The following is a 20,414-nucleotide window of genomic DNA, read 5'->3' on the forward strand; positions in this document are numbered from 1 at the left end:
TCCCAGCCCCACAGAGCCTCATCCCAGCCCTTTGGAGCCCCATGGAGGCACATCAGAGCCCCACAGATCCCATCCCAGCCCCACAGATCCCATCCTGTCCCATCCCAGCCCCGCACATCCCATCTCAGCCCCACAGATCCCATCCCAACCCCATACATCCCATTCCATCTCAGCCCCACAGTTCCCATTCCAGCCCCATAGATCCCATCCCACCCCACAGGTCCCATCCAACCCCACAGATCCATCCCACACCCCACAGCCACCCCACCCCACAATCCACCCCAGCCCCACAGATCCCATCCCAGCCCCACAGATCCATCCCATCCCAGCCCCACAATTCCCATCCCAGCCCCACAGATCCCATCCCTCACCAGCCCCACAGTCCCATCTCAGACCCACAGATCCCATCCCACCCCACAGATCCCATCCCACCCCACAGATCCCATCCCAGCCCCACAGATCCCATCCCAGCCCCACAGATGCCATTCCAGCCCCACAGATCCTATTCCATCCCATCCTAGCCCCTCAGATCCCATCCCAACTCCATAGATCCCATTCCACCCCACAGATCCCAGCCCATCCCATCCCAGCCCCACAGATCCCATCCCAGCCCCACAGATCCCATCCCAGCCCCACAGATCCCATCAGCCCCACAGATCCCATTCCAGCCCCACAGATCCCATCCCAGCCCATAGATCCCATCCCAGCCCCACAGATCCCATCCCAGCCCCACAGATTCCATCCCAGCCCCACAGATCCCATCCCAGCCCCACAGCTCCATCCCACCCCACAGATCCCATCCCAGCCCCACAGATCCCACCCCAGCCCCACAGATCCCATCCCAGCCCCACAGATCCCATCCCAGCCCCATAGATCCACCACCCCACAGATGCCATTCCAGCCCCACAGATCCACCCACCCCACAACCCACCCACCCCACAATCCCATCCCAGCCCCACAGATCCCATCCCAGCCCCAGCTCCCCCACTCACCCCTGCTCTGGTTGTATCTCTCCCGCAGTATCTCCAGGCCAATGGCAGCCACATGCTGGTTCTGCTCAGCAATCTGGGTCTCCTCATCCCAATATCCTGGCTCAGCTCTGTCCTTCATCCACTGTGTCAGTGGCGCCACTCGGCCTCTCTCGCTGTCATACCGTGTGAAGGGAATTCCATCCACGTACCCCATGGACACAAACTTGGGGACCCCCGGGCTGGGCTCTGACACTGCCACGTGCAGGTAACGCAGGGAGTGCAGAACTGGGGGGACACAGAGATTTGGGGGGTCTGGGGGGGTCATGGCTCAATGAAAGGGGAAATGGGAGAGCTGGGAAGGGGTTTGGGGATCTCATGACCAAGAGCTTGGGGTGCAGGGAGGGATGGGGGAGTCTAGAGAGTCCCTGTGCCAAGGAAAGGGGGTCCAGGGGTCCCTAGAGCCGAGGAAAGAGGGGTCACAAGATGGGGAGAGCTGGGAATAGGGGTCCTGGAGATTCTTGATGCACAGGAAAGGGGGGCTGGGGGCTGGGAAAAGCAGGAATGGGGGTCCAGGGGCTCTCAGGGTCAAGGGAAAACAGGGACTGGGGAAAGCAGAATGGTTGGGAAATGGGGTGCAGGGGGGGATTGGTGCAGGATAAGGGAGTGCAGGGGAGTCCCAGAGCCTCGGAATGGAAGTTCAGGGGGAAACTTCCTGGGAATTCCCCTGGAACCCCATCTGACCCCCCAGGAACACCCCAGACCCCTGCAGGAAGCACAGGGGGTGCAGAACTGGGGGGACGCAGAGCCTGGTGAGCTCTGGAGGCAGCCAAGGGTCAGGGAGAGAAACTGGGAGAGCTGGGAAGAGTCCAGAGTTTAAGGAAGGGACTGGGAGAGGAGGGATGGGGCTGGGAAAGGTGAGAGGATCCTGGGGTGCAGTTTGGGAGACAGGAAAGAGAAAGTGACCGAGGGAGTGCGGGGGGAGGGGACAGGGGAAAAGGGGAATTCCAGGGGAATTCACCTGGATCCCACTGAATCCCCACTGCGACCCCCGTGAGGCTCCTCTGAGACCCCCGGGAGCCACCTGGGACCCCCTGGAGCCCCTTTTGGGAAAGGCCAGGAGTGGAGAACTGGGGGGACACGGAAATTCGGGAGGCCTGGGGGGGCGAAAAGCCGAGGGAAAGGGCGGGGCTGGGGTCTGGGAAATGCGGGATGCCCAGGAAGGGGGTGCAGGGGAGTTTGGTGCTGGATAAGGGGGTGCAGGGGGGTTTGGTGCTGGATAAGGGGGTGCAGGGGGTTCCGGTGGCCAGAAATGAACATTCAAGGAATCCCGGACCTCAGGAATTGGGGTTCAGTGGATTCCAATGCCGGGAAATGGCAGTCCAGGGGGGTCCCTGTGCCCAGGAATGGCGGGTCAGGGGGGTCCCAGTGCAGGATAAGGGGGTTCGGGGGGTCCCGGTGCTGGGGAAGGGATGGAGGAAGGTCACAGGGCAAAACATCGGGGTTCAGGGGTTCCCGTGCCCGGGAATGGAGGTTTAGGGGGGTCCCGGTGGCCGGAAATGGAGGCTCAGGGGGTCTCGGTGCCGGGGCAGTCTCCGGGCACATCTCGCTGCTGCCGCTTGGGAGACGCGAAAGTGACCGAGAGAGCGCGGGGGGAGGGGAAGGGGAATTCCAGGAAATTCATCTGGAGCTCACTGGATCGACACTGCGACACCCCTGGGACCCTGTGACTGCCACTTGGGACACCCTGGGACCCTCCAGGGCATCCTGGGACCCCTTTTCAGGAAGCGCCGGGAATGGAGAACTGGGGGGACACGGAAATTTGGGGGATCTGGGGGATCTAAAGATCAAGGAAAAGGGAAGAGCTGGGGTCTGGGAAAGGCGAGATGGCCGGGAATGGGATGCAGGGGGTCCCAGGGCCGGATAAGGAGGTACAGGGAGGTCCCGGTGGCCGGAAATGAACGTTCAGGGAGGTCCCTGTGCCCAGAAATGGCGGGTCAGGGGGGTCCCGGTGCGAGATGAGGGGGTTCAGGGGGGTCGCGGTGCTGGGGAAGGGAACGGAGGGAGGTTACCGTACGAAAAATGGGGGTTCAGGGGATTCCCGTGCCGGGGAAAGCAAGTTTAGGGAGTTCCCGGTGGCCGGAAATGGAAGTTCAGGGGGTCCCGGTGCTCAGGAATTGCGGTTCAGGGGGTCCCTGTCCCGGGGGTCCCACTCACCTCTCGTCGCTCCCACCGGGGCCCCCAGGAGCCCCAGGAGCCCCAAGAGCACCCCCAGCCCCAGCGCTGGAGCCATCGCGCTGCTCCGCCGCGACCCGCCTGGCCCCGCCCACTGCCCTGGTCACGCCCACTGCCCTGGCCACGCCCACTGCGCAGCCTCCTGCCCCGCCATTGGCGCAGCTATTTCCTGCTCGCCACTGGCAGCCCGGCCTGATAGTGACGTCACCGGTCGCCGGGCAGATCCGGAACTCGCAGGTTGAGACCGAGAGAGGGCAGGGCGGGGAGGGAAAGGGGAAATCAGAGAATTCATGTGGATCCCACTGGATCCTCGCTGCTCCGGCCTGGGCTCCTGCCGGGGCTGCAGGGGAGTCCCTGCTCCATCCCGGCCTCACCCACAGCTCACAGCACCTTCAGCTCCAGGTCACACCGAGCTCCCGGCGGCTCAGGGCAGCAGCGATTCCTTGGCCTCCTGCCCGGGCCGGAACAGCGCCAGAGCTGCTGCTCAGCCGAAGGTTCCGAGAAATGCCCGAGTTCCGGGAAAGGGAGGTGACTCCGTGCGTGTGCAGAGCCCGCGCCTCGCTGCCCTTGGCTGGCTGTGCTGTCACTCGGGATTGTCCCAGCGCAATTGCTGCTCGGTGCCAGCGAGCGGGGACAAGGCCGGCGCCGGTGTCGCCCCCAGGCAGGCAGGCAGGGCTTTAGTGGGGCAGCAGCGGCGCCATGGTGGGAGCGTGTGTGCGGCCCGGGAGCGGCGGCAGCGGGCGGAGCCCGGGGAGGCTGCGGCGGAGCTCGGAGAGGCTGTCCCAGCGCAGGTGGGAGCCGCGCTGGCTTGTGCCGGGGCTCGGGGCTCGCTGCGGGCGGATGGAGGGGATGGAGGGGGCGGCAGGGGGGCTGTGGCGGCTTCGTTCTCCCGTCTCTCCCTCCCTCCCTCCCTGGCTGTGGCGCCGTGTTGCCGCTGGCCTGAGGCCGCTGAGGGAGCGGCTGCCCGCGGTCTCCTTGCCGCTGCTGCCTCGGCAGGAGGTGGTGCCGGAGCAGCGCTGGCTCGTCCCGCTTGCTGTGGGTAGCACAGAACAGAACACCACATCACAGAACAGAAGAGTGCAGAACAGAACAGCACATCACAGTCCCATTCCCGGGACTGTTCCCGGCCGTGCGGCACTGGTCTGGGCGCCCCTGGTGCAGCGGGACATGTCCTTGCCCAGGGCTGGCATGGGATGGGATGAACTTGAGTGTTTCTGCCAAGCCAAGCGCTCTGGAGGAGAAAGAGCAGCTTGGGGCATTCCGCGGATCCCCGTCCCATCGTCTCGGTCGCACATTCCCTGCCAGGCTCTGCCTCTTGTCTCAAACATATACCGACCGGGTGCTGCCTCCGCTCACTGTCCCTGATCTCCATCCCTCAGCACAGGGCATGCAGGGAACAATGCTGAGCCCCTCAGGGCTGCTGGTTCTTTTCTTGTCCCCCCGGCAGGCTGAGCCCGATCCGCAGCTGCCCTGTTCCCACACTCGGCAGCTCCTGGGTGCTGTCCCTAACTGTCCCTGCCTGTCCCTAACTGTCCCTGCCTGTCCCAGCCCGGAGCTGCACAGCCAGAGGGGTTGGGGCTGCAGGGCCGAGCTGGGCCCGGAGCTCTCTGACACTGTGTTTGTGTCCCCAGGAGCTGCCAGGGAGCAGAGACAGGGCAGGACTGAGCCGGCAGTGCCTTCCAGAGCCAGCACCAGCCAGGACCTCTTATCATGTACAAAGCCGCTGTTGAGATTCCCGAGGATGCCCTGGGTGCCCAGGATGGATCAGCAACCAGGGGGACAGAGCTGCCTCAGCTGCCAGACCCTGCTGGGCACAGGCAGGGAGAAGCTGCTTCTCTCTTGGGGCAGAGTGAATCCCAGCCCAGGGATGGCATTGGAGAGAAGTGCCAGGATGGATCAGCAATGGGAGTCACACACAGAAAGAGCCTCGGAAGAAATCTGGGTGAGTGCAGGGCCAGTGCTGTGGCCTCTAGGGAGGGGACAATGGGCAGTGTGAGCCCAGGAGCACAGGGCTGGCAGGGTGTGGCTGTGTCCAGGGCTCTGCAAGAGGCCTGGTGCTCTGCTGGACTGACACACCTGGCCCTGGGCACTTCTCCTGCCCTGGCTGTCCCCACACCTGTGTCCCTTGTCCCTGTTCGTGCTGCCAGCTCAGTGAGTGGCACACGGGCTGAGGGTCCCTCCTGTGCTCCCCGGGAGTTGGGTGGGAGATGTGATGGCTGGGCCTGCTCAGGACAGCTCCATCCTCACAGCCTATGCCTCTTTCCAGCTCCTGTTGAGTGGATCAGATCCCATCCCGTGCTCACCCTGCTGATGCTGACTCTGCTCCTGCTCCTGGCTGTGGCTCTGGCGGTGTCCTTGGCTGCTGTGTCAGGTAAGGAGGAGCAGCAGCCTCAGCCCAACCCCTCGGGGCACTGCGGGCTCACTGCTCCCTCACGGTCGGGATCGTCCCTCAGCCCCGCTCTGACCAATCAGCGCGCGGGAGAACGAGGAGTGACGGCTGAATCAGCCAATCGCGGCGGGCTGAGGGAATTTGGGCGGGAAAATCAGCCAATGGGAGCTCGAGCTGCTCCGTGAGGGGAGAATCCTCAGCCCTTTTGTTCGCTCTGCAGGGAGAAGACAAACTGACGCTCCGGTTACATCTGGCACTCCTCTGCTGCTGGCCTGTCCCAAGGGCTGGGTTGGGTACAACGGGATCTGCTACTTCCTCTCGAGGGATCACCTCTCCTCGGATCAGGCTAAGGCTCGGTGCTCCATGCTCGGGGCCTCCCTGGCTGTGCTCGAGGACTGGGAAATGGTGAGTTAGGGGTTTTGGGGTGGCTGAGGGGAGCCTGGGGAGCTCCTGGGCCAGGGCTGCAGCTCCCATTATCTGCTCCTCTCTCCTTGCCAGGAGTTCCTGTTCCATTTCAGCAAGAACGACGATTCCTGGCTCGGGCTGCACAGACAGGACCAGCGGCTGCAGTGGGTGGATGGCAGCAACTTCAGCTCCTCGTGAGTGCTGGGGGCACAGGCAGGGCCTGGGGGCACAGGGGCACAAGGTGTCTCCCTGAGGTTCCAGCAATGTCTCTGCTTTTTCCTGCAGGGTCAAGCTCCAGGGCAATGCAGACTGTGTGCACCTGGCTGAGAATTATCTGGGGGGACAGCCCTGCTCAAGTGACATGCAGTATATCTGCAGCAGACCCCAAACTCACCTGTAATGGGATGGAGAAAAGATCTCTTGCTGAGAACATCCTCAGGAGTGAGATCTGCTCGAGTGACATGAACTACGTGTGCAGCAGAGCCCAAAGTCACCTGTAACAGGACATGGGCAGAGCACCTTCTGCACACTTGGCAGCTCCAGTTCTTCGCCTCTTCCTCCAGCACAAGGATGTCCTTCCTCAGCTGCAGCATCTGCCTTGTGCTGACTCTCAGGAGCACCTCAGTGCCTCATCTCTGGGTCACCTCAGTGCCACTTTATATGGTCACCTCAGTGCCACTTTATATGGTCACCTCAGTGCCACTTTATATGGTCACCTCAGTGCCACTTTATAATGTCACCTCAGTGCCACTTTATATGGTCACCTCAGTGCCACTTTATAATGTCACCTCAGTGCCTGATGTCACAAACACCTCAGTGGCTGATCTCAGGGTCACCTCAGTGCCACTTGAAAGGATTGCTGGAAAATGTGGCAGTTTAAATATTTTGTATAACTTTAGTCAAAGTTTGTCTTTACCCCAAAAATAGGAATTTTAGGTTTCTTTCCAGGGCATTGTTCTGCCAGGTGAGGTCTGATAAACTCAACATATCTACAAACATTCACCTCCAGTAGGGGTGAAGACATCTGGGCAGGAAAGCACTGACAGGGAAATTGAAGAATGAAAAATCTGATTACCATCAGAGATGAGGAGATTCAGATCCAATGGGAAACTGAATACTGAGGGTTTGCTCAGCTTTGGAGCAATGAACACTGAGCCAATGCTTTTCTATGTCTTTGTACTGTATAAAATACTTAAATATTTAAAAAATCCATGTGTCATGGAATGATTCTGTCTGCACAGCTGGGCTGTGTGTGGATGAGATGATTTCTGTGGTACATCCTGACCAGAACTACATCCTGGCCAGATAATAAAGTAATGCCTTGACTCTCTGACATTAAAAATGTTGTTGGAGGGTTTTTGTTTTTCCTGCAGTTTCAGTGACATCAGGGAGGTACGAAATTGTCTCCAGGAGAAGGAAATGGGGATTTGGGGTTTGTTCCTGTGGGGGAAAGGAAAATGGGGATTTGGGGTTTGTTCCTGTGGGGGAAAGGACAGGGAGTTGTGGCAGGAGGTGCTGCCAGACAAAAGCCACCCTCGCTGCCCTAAGATGGTGAAAATAAAAGAGCAGGAGATCTCTCTGATCTCTGAGAGGTGGGAATTGATGAAATACCATAGAATAAATGAAGTGGGGAGAATTGAGTGATGAAAAGCCAGAGGTATCTGAAAAAAGACCCAAAATGTTCTGTGGAGCTGACTCAGCGCCCTGGGGCCTCACTTCTGCTACCCGCTAATTAGGAGCAATTTGTGAGGCTAATGAATGGTTAATTAATCGCTGTTTCGCCATCCCTGAGCCGCTTTGCTCCTCTGCCAGGCTCTATCCAGCTCAGCGCCTGCAGAGCTGCCCTGCGCTGGGCGAGCTCCGTGCATCGCTTTGGTTTCCCCAAAAAGCCAAAATCTCCCCAAACCCCTCGGGCTGAGCGCAGGAACGGACAGGCTTTGGGCAGAAAACTCCCAAATCGTTGTTCCCCAGGCTGGGAAGGACAAACCGAACCGATCTGGGAGCTCCGGCAGCTCCTCTCTGCCGGCCGCGATGGAACGGAGCAGGGGCAGCAGGGCAAGGGACGGGGCTGCAGGTGCCGAGGGGACACGAGGGACAGCGGGGAGGACGAAGAAGCAGTTAATGGCAAAGAAATAAAGCGATGAAGAGACAAAGCCGCACAATCCGCTCCGCACTTGGGATCCCCTCAGCCCTGCCATGGTTTCGCTCTCACCATGGCGCCGCCGGGGAAGGGGAGCGGGCGGCAGTGACGTCACCGCCCCTCGCGCCCCTCGCTCCTCGGTGAGTTGCTGACAAGATGGCGGCGGCGGCGGAGGCAGCTTTGGGAGCGGGAGAGATTTGGGGATTCACGGTGAGTTTTGGGGGTTTTGTGTGGAGAACTGCGGGGTTTTTGGGTTTTTGTGTGGAGAACTGCGGGTTTTTGGGGTTTTGTGTGGAGAACTGCGGGTTTTTTGGGGTTTTGTGTGGAGAACTGCGGGTTTTTTGGGGTTTTGTGTGGAGAACTGCGGGTTTTTTTGGGTTTTGTGTGGAGAACTGCGGGTTTTTTGGGGTTTTGTGTGGAGAACTGAGGGTTTTATGGGTTTTGTGTGGAGAACTGCGGGTTTTTGGGGCCGCGGAGGGGTCTGGGGGGCTATGGGGACATTGCCGACATATCCGAGAAACCCCACTTCAACCTCCTAAAAATCCGTTTTATTTCCCAAAATTCGGTTTTGTTCCCAAAATTGTACTTCACCCCTCAAAAACCCACTTTTGTCTCGCAAAAACCTTCCACTCCCAAACCGTTTTATTCTTTAAAATCCCATTCCATCCCCTCAAATCCTACTCTTTTTCCCAAAAATACTCCATTTTAATTCCTCAAGTCCCTTTTATTCCCTCTTTGGGTCTGAAATTAACAATTCCACAGAGCATCTAAGCTGATTTATACCTGGATTTAACAATTGAAGAGAAGTAACATCTTGCAGCATTTACTCAGATTCATATGTGAATTTACCAATTCCCCAGAGCAGTAACAGCTAACAGCATTTAACCTGATTTATGCCCGAATGTGGCTATTCAAGAGGAGTCACAGCTAACAGCATTTAACCTGATTTACATTTGAATTCAACCTCGTTTATACCTGAATTTAACAATTCAAGAGGAGTAACACCTAACAGCATTTAACCTGATTTGTGCCTGAATGTAACCTGATTTATGCCTGAATTTAGCAATTCGAGAGGAGTAACACCTAGCAGCATTTAATCAGATTCCATACGTGAAATACCAGTTGCACAGAGCAGTAACAGCTAGCAGCATTTAACATGAGTCACCCTGGAACTGTAAAGCTGAGAAGAGAAATCAAACCCATTTCCGCCCCTTGCCCCGATCCGGATCCGTTCGCTGCTGCGACTGCGCGGGGTGGGGATGGGCTGGGGCCGGGGAGGGGCGGAGCGGAGGCGGGGGCTCAGCAGAGGCTGGAGGAGCGGCCGATTAGAGGCTGGGGGGCGGCGGAGCTCGGAGAGCAGCGGCAGCAGTGAGAGCAGCGGAGCCCGGGGAGGCGGCGGAGCTCGGAGAGGCTGTCCCAGCGCAGGTGGGAGCCGCGCTGGCTTGTGCCGGGGCTCGGGGCTCTCTGCGGGCGGATGGAGGGGATGGAGGGGGCGGCAGGGGGGCTGTGGCGGCTTCGTTCTCCCGTCTCCCTCCCTCCTTCCCTCCCTGGCTGTGGCGCCATGTTGCCGCTGGCCTGAGGCCGCTGAGGGAGCGGCTGCCCGCGGTCTCCTTGCCGCTGCTGCCTCGGCAGGAGGCGGTGCCGGAGCAGCGCTGGCTCGTCCCGCTTGCTGTGGGTAGCACAGAACAGCACAGCACAGCACACGGGAGATGTCCGTGCCCGGGGCTGGTAGGGGACGGGAGGAACTTGAGTGTCCCTGCCAAGGGACGCGGTCTGGAGGAGAATAGCTTGGGGCATTTGGCGGGCCGCCAGGCCTCCCGCCTACCCGTGCATGTCCACCATGTCCGCCCCCCTCTCCGTATTCTCCCTGCCAAGCTCCGCCTCTTGTCCTCAACCACGCCCCGAAAGGGCGGTGCCTTCGCTCGCTGTCCCTGAGCTGCAACCTTTAGCGCAGGGCATGCAGGGGACAATGCTGAGCCCCTCAGGGCTGCTGGTTCTTCCCCACGCGGCAGGCTGAGCCCGATCCGCAGCTGCCCTGTTCCCGCACTCGGCAGCTCCCGGGCGCTGTCCCTAACTGTCCCAGACCGGAGCTGCACAGCCAGAGGGGTTGGGGCTGCAGGCCGAGCTGGGCCCGGAGCTCTCTGACACTGTGTTTGTGTCCCCAGGTGCTGCCGGGGAGCAGAGACAGGGCAGGACTGAACTGGCAGCGCCTTCCAGAGCCAGCACCAGCCGGGGCCTCTTATCATGTACAAAGCCGCTGTTGAGATTCCCGAGGATGCCCTGGGTGCCCAGGATGGATCAGCAACCAGGGGGACAGAGCTGCCTCAGGTGTCAGATCCTGCTGGGCACAGGCAGGGAGAAGCTGCTTCTCTGTTGGGGCAGAGTGAATCGCAGCTCAGGGATGGGATTGGAGAGAAGTGCCAGGATGGATCAGCAATGGGAGTCACACACAGAAAGAGCCTCGGAAGAAATCTGGGTGAGTGCAGGGCCAGCACTGTGGCCTCTAGGGAGGGAACATTGGACAGTGTCATCCCAGGAGCACAGGGCTGGCAGGGTGTGGCTGTGTCCAGGGCTCTGCAAGAGGCCTGGTGCTCTGCTGGATTGACAGCCCTGGCCCTGGGCAGTTCTCCTGCCACAGGCTGTCCCCATGGTGTGTCCCTGTTTGTCCCCTGGCTGTGTCCCTGTCCCTTATCTCTCCTTCTGCCAGCTCAGTGAGGGGAGAATGGGCTGCGGGTTCCTTCCTGCTCAGGACAGCTCCATGCTCACGGCCTGCGGCTCTTTCCAGCTCCTGTTGAGTGGATCAGATCCCATCCCGTGCTCACCCTGCTGATGCTGACTCTGCTCCTGCTCCTGGCTGTGGCTCTGGCGGTGTCCTTGGCTGCTGTGTCAGGTAAGGAGGAGCAGCAGCCTCAGCCCAACCCCTCGGGGCACTGCGGGCTCACTGCTCCCTCACGGCCGGGATCGTCCCTCAGCCCCGCTCTGACCAATCAGCGCGCGGGAAAACGAGGAGTGACGGCTGAGTCGGCCAGTCGCTGGGGTTGGAGGGGTTTGAGTGGGAAAACTAGCCAATGGGAGCTCGGGCTGCTCCGTGAGGGGAGAATCCTCAAACCTTCTGTTCGCTCTGCAGAGAGAAGCTGTGGAGACATCTGACATCTGATACTCCACGGCTGCTGCCCTGTCCCAAGGGCTGGATTGGGTACAACGGGATCTGCTACTTCCTCTCAAGGGATCACCACTCCTGGGATCAGGCTCAGACTCAGACTCGGTGCTCCGAGCTCGGGGCCTCCCTGGCTGTGCTCAATGACAAGGAAATGGTGAGTGAGGGGATCTGGGGGGATTTGGGGTGGCTGAGGGGAGCCTGGGGAGCTCCTGGGCCAGAGGTGCAGCTCCCATTGTTTGCTCTTCTCTCCTTGCCAGAAGTTCCTCTTCCACCTCAGTGAGAATGACAATTCCTGGCTCGGGCTGCACAGACAGGGCCAGTGGCTGCAGTGGGTGGATGGCAGCAGCTTCATCTCCTCGTGAGTCGTGGGGGCACAGGCAGGGCCCTGTGGTTCCAGTGCTGTCTTTGCTTCTCCCTGCAGGGTTCGTGTCCTGGGCAATGCAGGGTGTGTGTTGGAAAATGGCTAATAGAAAGAGGCCATATTGGCGAGGTGTGCGTGCAGAAGAAGATGCAGCATGCACAAACCAGCTATTGTTCTAAACTCTGAAGGTGCTATTGTTCCTAACTCTAAGATGCTATTGTTCATAACTTTCAGATGTTCTTCCCAGGAGATAGAAAGGAAAAGAGAGCTAGAATTGTATCCAATGTAGAGGAAATAAGCAAAATAGAGAGTCGCACAGTAATTCAGCTTATGCTGGCAGAACTGTAGCTGATTCAAGTGAAACGTGCCTAGAGACTGCAGCAAATCAGAAAGCTAAGATACTATATGCATAGACCTGACAGGCAATCATAAGTGCCAGTCTGTCACATGAATCTGTACCTGTTTTCTATAATAATGCTTGTCTTAGAAGAAATAAATGGAATAACACTATTATCTCTGTGAGAGTGTGTGCTATGTCCCAGTGACCTCTCTGACATTTGGGGTCCAAGACAGGGACAGAGTACACCAAAGCTGAAGCTGCAAGAAGATTGAATCGGTCAAGCAGTGGAAGCTGGGAGGAGGTCGCAGACGCGGAGAAACGGCTGAAGACCAAATTGAAATCCGAGCCAAGAAACGGCTGAAAACCGAATTAAAGTCCAAGCCAGGTGAGGAGGGTCGCTACCTCTTCCTCCGCGCGGGGGTCGCGTGCAATGGATTTAGAACTTGCCGCAGCACAAAATTTACTCTTTAATATCCTTGATAATAGAGGGAAAGGAGTGAAGGAGAAAAATTTAGATAAACTTATTTCCTACACTAGGAAGAAAAACTATTTTGGCTCACCCCCTCTGCTTTTTGCTGTGCCAGAATGGCAAAGGGTTGGAGATTTTTTTTTTCGACCAAATGATACAGAACAAGGGGAGAAAAGGTCTAACAGCTAGGAGAGTGACTTGGTGCTCTATAATCAACACTTTAAAAACTATGAAGACAGAGACCCGTGTAGCTGCCGCAGCAGTGCAGGCTTTCTCCGTTCCTGCTGGCCGCCCTCCAACAGATAACACCCCCTCTGCTCCTCTGCCGCTGAAAGAGTCCAAGGAAGAAACAAAAGCTTTTTTATTTGAAAAGTTTCAAGTGATGAAAAAGCAAAAAGTAGAGTCCAGCTCGACTGTCTGAATTACACAGAAGGTATGAAAAATCTAACCTGAGAGGTCTGCTCAAAAGGGAGTCTGCTACAGGACAGAATCCAGAGATAAGTGCGGAAATTTCTCTGATTGCAAGCTCCAGTCAAATAATACAGAACACGGAAGTCACAGAAGTCATGCCTCCAGCATCCATGCCTCCCTCCGTCACCTCAATTGCCCACGTGGGCAGCAATCCCAGAAACACAGCCCTTGCCCAGTGAGGAAAAAAGCAGCTCTGATGAAAAAGAAACAGAGCTGGCAAACAATATTACTCTGCAAAAAACAGCCACCAAAAGCCAGAAAGAACTCAAGAATCTTATAGAAGAACTGAGAACTCAATTGCAACAAGTGATGAAACAATTAAAACAGCAAGGAAACAACACAATTGCCCAGAAAATAGTACAACCAACGACTAGCCCCTCAGGGTCACTACAAATATTGCAGCATGTAAGACCAGCTATAAATGCAGCCCAACTACAGCAGTGGGCTTTCCAGCCCCCTGCGCCCCAGACAGCAATGAGTCTGGAGCAAGTCCCGCTTGGGTGTGTGAAGTGCCTTCCCCCCCGGACACTTTGGGCTGCCTGGCTAGGCGTAGGGCCAAAGAGAAGAGCAGCTCTGCTGTTTTTCCTCTTTGCTTTCCCCCGCGCAGCCTCCCCACACCATCTGGTGACCGGGGAGCAGGCGAGCACTAGCTGTGCCCCGGAAAACCCTGTCAAGACTTCACAAGTTGATTTGTGAATGTATTTTCAAAGTGCTTTTTTTAAATTAGTATAACTGAGTTGTCTTTTAAACTTGTTTTCAGCTTTTCAGAATAAGAAAGCCTTGTAGCAAAATAATTGTCCTAATGAGTGATAACACCTTGATTGATAAAACCCTGAACAAGAGCTAAATTCCTTGCTGAAGCAGTTCTAAAAGTGTTTAAGTATACCTCTGATGTTATTAGAGTCTTAGCCAGATATAAACTGTTCAAGTCAGTTTAATTTTTCCCAATGCATTTTATCTCAACTCTACAAAATTAGTATATAAATCACAACAAAATGCCTTATTTGTAGTCTTATTGTGGACAAACCTCCATTTCTCTCTTTTTAAAACCTTTCCAAAATTTAAAAAACTTTTCTTCTGCCTGGGAAATAGCTAGCCAAGCTGCTTTGGCATTTGCCCAGCTAAGTGTTTAGAAGATATCTGAGGCTACAGCTCTGACCTTGGCATGCCTGAAACTACTCAGTATGAAGCAAATAGTACAAATATAATTGCAGGCAGCTTTTATCTTGGTTTACAGACAAGCTCTGTGTTGTGTCCTTACTCAGCATAGATTCAAGTAGCCCTGATGCATTCAGTGAAGTGAATATTAACTGAACAAAATATGAGGCTGTAGCAATTAACTTTACAGCCTGATGTCAAAACATCGATTGAATTACCATGTGTTTACCACACTTTTCTGACCCTTCCAGTTAATCCTGCAGAAATGTAACCCTCTGAAGTTCTCTGTTGCTGCTGTCTTATCTATAGCTCAGTTACTTCTTTGTATATTGTTCATTTATGTTGAATTGCTGTATGATAAATCTTCAGTAGTTTTCTTGTAATGATAGAGTCAAAATGAGTTAAACTCTGCTGTATCTGAAACTTTTAGAATAATACTCTCAAGTTTGAATCTAGCTTTCATAAATTTAAAGCTCAAAAGATGCAGAGGCATCCAAAGTAACTACCTCACTAAATTTAAGGAAAATTTTTTTTTATTATTCACAAGTATAACTAAAACCAATGTCTGTGTGTATGTGAGTGTGACAGTACTGCAGCAAACATACTGAGTGCTGTTTTAACTTCTTAAGCATTTTAAATTTGTAAGTTAAGTCTCTAGATGACATTCTAACCAAGACCTCCAGAAGAACAGAAGTTTTATTCTGTATTGAAGGCAAAGCTCCAGGAAGTTCTGAGACATAAATACCTACACCTGAAACCAACAAAAGGAAGTTTTACTGTCTTCTCCCCTGTGTCCTGTGTTTATGTCTGTAAACTCACAATTACTTAAAAACAAACATTTACTATAAGTAGCAAAAAATAACCTAGAGCACAGAAAACTCCGTTCTGCCTAGAGATGTTTCGTGCTGTGTTATAGTGAATATTTTAAACTACCTCTCAAGTGCCATTGAAGCTAAGTTCCATTAAGTTAAATAAGTTTAAGTTTTATTAAACGTATATTATGTTAAGTTCAAGTCAAGTTAAGTTTAAGCAATGTTAATTTTAAATTCCATTAAGTTTGAGTTCAATTATAGTTAAGTCTCTTAAGTGTTGCTCAATTTACTATTTATTAAGTTCTAGTAATTTTATGTTCTGTTAAGTTCTATTAAGATTGAATTCTGTTCACTTTCAGTGATGTTAACTTTAAGTTTTGACAAGTTCATTTTTGTTACGTTGTGCTCATTTAAAGAACACAGGTTTTCTACTGTGAAGATAAAATGAAGACTTAAGACAGAAAACTTCCTGATGAAAATTTAGCCATGTGAACACACAGTCTGTAAGATCCTTGCTGTCGTTAAAAATTCTGTGGATCCAATTGTTCTGCATTTGTTAGCTTATCCTACTATTCATAACAATCTTTGCAGTTTTATCTCCCATAGGTAGCACAAAAGAATGAGTGAAAATTTCAAATGATGCTGCACGTGCACAATTTCAGTTATTTATAATTTGTTTATGGTACCATTGATTATTTAGTTAAATGATAATGCCAGCTGCTTTAGAATATTTCACGTTACCTTCTGTTGTTATCTGCAAGAACTGTATAATTTTTAAATAATTTTCCTAATTGTTATTAATAGAAGCCTGTTGGTAGAATGTTCTAGAGAAACCCTCCCAGTTAAGGCCTAGGCTCTGGCTAAGCCATAGTCCTAGCTGGTTGGGAAATATGCCACCAAACCCAGGTGTTTCTGCACCAAAAATGTGATCGAGTCACCTTGACTCACTGATTTGGACTTGTGAAAGCTGAGCCCTCTTCCAGGTAAACTTGGAATCCTTGCCCGGGAAAGGTTCTCCAAGCCCTGCCTGTGGAATGAGGTTCCCCAGCAATTGCAGTCCCTGGGAGATAGCAGAGTAGTTAAATAATTGAGGTTGTATTTTCTTAAGTAAGCTTATTGTTTTATTCCATGTATTGTTACACCTTTGTGTCATTTTTCATCTTATAGAAGGAAACACATCTTGCCAAAAACAAAAAGGGGGAGTATGACCCCTCAAGCAATTAGACAATGCAGTATTTGCACTAAAATTTTATGTGTGGAAAAACGTAATTTTGCTTTTTATAATAGTTATTGTTACTGTATTGACCATTCTAGATGTGTTGTTAATGTAATTATGTGAGTTCACTGAGCATAGCTTGCCTAACCTCTGTTGTTGCAGCATGGGCCCCAGCACAGCCCAAAACAAAGCTATGGGTCACTCTGGCCAGCCTAACAGAACAAAATGAAATTTGTCTCGCCCTCTCATCACCAGGCAATCCCTTTTCTACCTGCTTAGTCAGCATCCCTTTAGACAATTGGCCATGCCCTTCCAGCGTCAATACCTGCAATCAGACAAATCTTAACAGCACAGTAGACAATTGGGACGCCTGGGTTCCTTCCCTTCTGTCTTGGTTTGAAAGACAGGTGTCTGCCAAGAGAGGTTGAACCTTCCCCTAGAGCAGAGGATGTGATTTTCTTCCCCTCCTCCCTCCGAATTATTTAATTTTGTAAATCAAGGGCTTTCAGGCAAAGGTATGGGAAAAAGGAGTATCAGTTCTTTACTAGTATCGATAAACAAACAATAACAATAATAGCAAACCACAACTAGAACCAGAAAAACCAAACAGCAGATAACGTGATCTGCTTAGCCTTCTCCCGTGGGGTGCAATCACGGTTGCAAGCAGCAGGGGCGCTGTTGAGCTCCCGGCTGGCCAGGGCAGGTGCGATGACTCCCGAGCGGCTGCAGGTGGCGCTGTGGCGCAGGGTCGGGTCAGCGTCGGGGAGCTGCAACGGCGGACGGGCTGAGAAAGCGCGGAGGGCAGCGAAAGCAGCTCGGGGCAGCGAGGGAACAGAGCAGCAGGAGCGGGCGCTCTCTCTCTCCGGCCAGCGAGAATTTCTACAGTCACAGCAGACGCCGCGGTCTCATGCGGCAGAGGGCGGGGCAGGCAGCGAAGGCAGCCGGACTCTCCCGGCAGCAGCCGCGGGAAAACGCAGCCCGGGGAGACGCGCCCTTCCCAGTGGGAAGAAAAATTGAATCAAAGCTCACCCAGCCAGGAGAGAAGAGAAACAGGGCACAATTGGATTTCCTCTGGTAGCAGCTGGAAAGCAAAGAGCCAGCAGCCTCTACCCTCAGCGTCCGAAACCCGAGAGAGCGTTCCCCGGCCGGCTCTCCCTTACCTTGCCCTGCCCAAAAACCTAGCCTTTGTCTATTACAAAAGGCTTGATCAGTCTGAACATCGGACCATTTGTTGCTTGGTAACAGGAATGGGAAGAAATTCTCAACCCCCGACACATTCCCATAGCCCCAAACGAGTCTCAAGAGCTAGAGCTATTAGGAGCCATACGAATGGATGCTTGTGTGACCCTTAATTGGACAAGCAAGCAAGCCAAAGTCAACGGTACAGCAACAAGCGCAAACTCTAGTCTGACAGTATACAGAGATGCCAGTACATGGTGTCAATATGCCTCTACCAATCTATCTGTGCCCACAAATAACCCTATGTCGTTACCAGCAGGAATGTTTTTAATTTGTGGAGACCACGCATGGCCCAGCATTCCCTCCCGATTACGAGGTGGACCTTGTTCACTAGGGAGATTGAGGTTGTTAACCCCCAACACTTGGATGATACTGAATATGACCCGACAACATCATGGAACAAATGAATGGCTCATGCTTTCTCCCCTGACGGTAAATCAAATGTCAAATTCTGGTCCCCTGAAGTCATCATAGCTGCTTCCTTTTTAGCACCAGGAATAGCTTTTGTTAAAGCCTTGGCTCAGCTAAGCAAATTAGGATGCTGGCTAGCTAAACAAACTAACGCTACTTCTCAAGCCATTTCAGAGTTGTTGCTGGACGTTGGCTCAGTTAGACACGCCACGCTACAAAATAGAGCTGTGATAGATTTTCTCTTACTAGCCCAAGGCCATGGCTGCGAAGAATTTGACGGAATGTGCTGCATGAACCTTTCTGATCACTCAAAGTCCATTCACCAGCAACTTGCCGAACTGCAGCACCTGCCAGGGCAGCTACAGATAGCCGATGGCCTGGGGCTTGCCGGGTGGCTGAAAAGCTGGGGAATTACTGGATGGTTCAAAGACCTAATCCAATCAGCTGTGCACATTTTAATTGTAGTTTTGCTATTTTTAACAATTTTGCCATGCATAGTGCAGTACTTACAGCGCATGCTAGTAAAGATGGTCAGTCAAGCCTGGCTTGTGCAAAAGAAAAAAGGGGAGTTGTTGGAGAATGGCTTGCACAGCAAGGCCACATAAGCAAAATGTACATGCACAAACCAGCCTTTGTTCCCAACTCTGAAATGTCCTTCCCAGGAGATAGAGAGGGACAAGAGCCAAGACTGTCCTTCCCAGGAGATAAAGAAGAATGAGAGCCAGGATTGTAACTAACATAGGGGAAATACAGCAAGATAGGGAAAAATCACACAGTCAGTACTTTAGCTGAAGCAAGCAAATCATGCCTAGAAACTTACAGCCAATCAGCAAGCTAGAATAGACACGTGAACAGTAGCAAATAACCAATCATATGTACCAGCCTGTCGCGTGAACAGTACCTTTTGTCTATATTAATGCTTGTCTTAGAAGAAATAAACAAAATAGCACCAATACCTCTATGAGTGCGCGTGTTATATTCGGGCAACTCTCCACACACATGGCCATGGTGTGTTGTGATCATCTCATGGTCATCTCTTGGTCACAATCATCACATGCTCACAGTCATCTCACAGTCATGGTTAACTCATTGTAATGGTCATCTCATGTTCTTGGTGATCTCATGGCCATTGCATGGTCATGGTCATCTCATCATTGTCTTATAGTTAACTCATGGCCACATATGAGCCACATATCATATCCTGGTCATGTCATGGCTGTGGTTTTGTCATCCTCATGGTCATGGTCATCTCATGGTCACAGTCATCTCCTGGCCATCGCACAGTCATGGTCATTTCCTGATCACCATCATCTCATACTCATGGTCATTTCACTGGAATGGTCATCTCTTGGTCACCTCGTGATCATGACCACACATGGCCATGGTGTGTTGTGATCATCTCATGGTCATCTCTTGGTCACAATCATCACATGCTCATGGTCATCTCACAGTCATGGTTAACTCATTGTAATGGTCAGTTCATGTTCATGGTCATCTCATGGTCATGGTTGTGTCATAGTCATGGTTATGGTCATTGCATGGCCATGGTCATCTCACTGTTGTTTTCTAGTTAACTCATGGCCTCAGTCATATCCTGGCCATGTCATGGCTGTGGTTATGTCATGATCATGATCACAGTCATGGTCATCTCATGGTCACGGTCATCTCCTGGCCATCGCACAGTCATGGTCATTTCCTGATCACTATCATCTCATGCTCATGGTCATCTCCTTGTAATGGTCATGGCCTGCAGCTTCGCGCTCAGAAAAGCGACCAAACACCGAGAAGCGGCACGGAAACACGCTGGGCACGCCGCGGCAGCAAAGCACGCTGGTGAGCTGTGGCGCCCAGGAGACAGTAGCACAATGCGAAAGCGGTAGAGGCGAAAGAAGATGTAGGCACTTGAGCTTGGGATTCCAAGGGTTTATTGAAGGATCGGCAGGCGAAGGATGGAGGGCAGCGGAGAAGGAAGGAGCACAGAGGGCGGCAGGTGGGCAGGAATCCGGGACTCAAGAGCCCAGAACAAAGGGCTGCACAGGGTTAAAAGGGAAGGGAAAGGGGGAGTGGCCAGCCCCGAAGGGCCAACCAGGGAAGGTCCAAGGGGAGAAGGACAGGGGTACAGACCAATAACTGTACAGCGAAGGAGGGTACAAAACTTGTAAACCAATGGGGTGCCATGCTGGGGGGAACATTCTAGAACAGAAACCATAAATGGGACAAAGGTGGGGAAGTGCATGGGGCCAATAGACTTGCTGCTTGGTGCATGTTAATGCTTCCAGCCGCAGGGTCCTCTGGGTGGTGACAAGCCTGTCGCCCTAACCATATCAGTGATGGCTTTGATCTCACACCCAGGATTTCTCATCCACTGTCATTGACCCATGTGGCTGGTCACCCAAGCTTATCTGCCTAAGGGCCACCGCAACAATGGCCATGGTCATGGTTGTGGTCATCTCATGGTCATCTCACAGTCACCTCATGGTTATTATTCTCTCACAGCCATGGTCATATTGTGGTCATCTCATGGTCACCTCACGATCTTGATCACCTCATGACTGTATCATGGTCATGAAATGGTCATGTTCACGGTCATCTCATGGTCAACTCACGGTCATGGTCATTTCCTGATGACCATCTGTCTTG

General features: G+C 53.2%; 2 protein-coding genes, 1 long non-coding RNA gene and 1 pseudogene across 4 annotated transcripts; 3 read left to right on the forward strand and 1 right to left on the reverse strand.

The window, feature by feature from the left end:
* Positions 1 to 959: 959 nt before the first annotated feature.
* On the reverse strand, positions 960 to 3,314 carry LOC146421263 (class I histocompatibility antigen, F10 alpha chain-like; the record flags this gene model as incomplete). The annotated part of the gene is made up of 2 exons (XM_085047567.1): positions 3,186 to 3,314; positions 960 to 1,256 (listed from the first exon to the last, which is right to left on the reverse strand). Coding segments are annotated over exons 1-2 (373 nt in total), but the record flags the coding sequence as incomplete, so codon positions are not given.
* A 272-nt stretch (positions 3,315 to 3,586) lies between these two features.
* On the forward strand, positions 3,587 to 12,072 carry LOC146421264 (C-type lectin domain family 2 member D-like). 2 transcript variants are annotated; one of them, XM_085047569.1, is made up of 5 exons: positions 3,587 to 5,145; positions 5,470 to 5,574; positions 5,813 to 5,997; positions 6,091 to 6,191; positions 11,719 to 12,072. In XM_085047569.1, exons 1-5 carry the CDS (start codon positions 4,914 to 4,916, stop codon positions 11,762 to 11,764), a joined length of 669 nt encoding a protein of 222 aa, XP_084903695.1. In that variant the 5' UTR covers positions 3,587 to 4,913; the 3' UTR covers positions 11,765 to 12,072. The 2 variants fall into 2 exon arrangements, with proteins under 2 accessions (XP_084903695.1, XP_084903694.1); XM_085047568.1 differs by lacking the exon at positions 11,719 to 12,072 and adding an exon at positions 6,283 to 6,418.
* LOC146421265 (uncharacterized) lies at positions 8,273 to 11,343 on the forward strand. The gene is made up of 4 exons (XR_014848753.1): positions 8,273 to 8,347; positions 10,303 to 10,613; positions 10,923 to 11,027; positions 11,265 to 11,343. It is a non-coding gene; the product is annotated as an uncharacterized LOC146421265 (long non-coding RNA).
* Positions 12,073 to 13,033: 961 nt separating the features above from the next.
* LOC146421266 (syncytin-2-like) lies at positions 13,034 to 18,379 on the forward strand (annotated as a pseudogene).
* The last annotated feature ends 2,035 nt before the right edge of the window (positions 18,380 to 20,414 follow it).

This window comes from Lichenostomus cassidix, unplaced genomic scaffold (genome assembly GCF_008360975.1).
Source record: "Lichenostomus cassidix isolate B80296 unplaced genomic scaffold, HeHo_3.0 HiC_scaffold_855, whole genome shotgun sequence".
NCBI lineage: Eukaryota > Metazoa > Chordata > Aves > Passeriformes > Meliphagidae > Lichenostomus > Lichenostomus cassidix.

What these genes read in the sequence shown, in the direction of transcription:
- LOC146421264 (XM_085047568.1), top strand. Translation starts at nt 4,914, where the DNA reads ATGTACAAAGCCGCTGTTGAGATTCCCGAGGATGCCCTGGGTGCCCAG. An exon ending in GAGCCTCGGAAGAAATCTGG is followed by an intron (nt 5,146 to 5,469) that starts GTGAGTGCAGGG and finishes GCCTCTTTCCAG; the next exon opens with CTCCTGTTGAGTGGATCAGA. An exon ending in GGCAGCAACTTCAGCTCCTC is followed by an intron (nt 6,192 to 6,282) that starts GTGAGTGCTGGG and finishes TTTTTCCTGCAG; the next exon opens with GGTCAAGCTCCAGGGCAATG.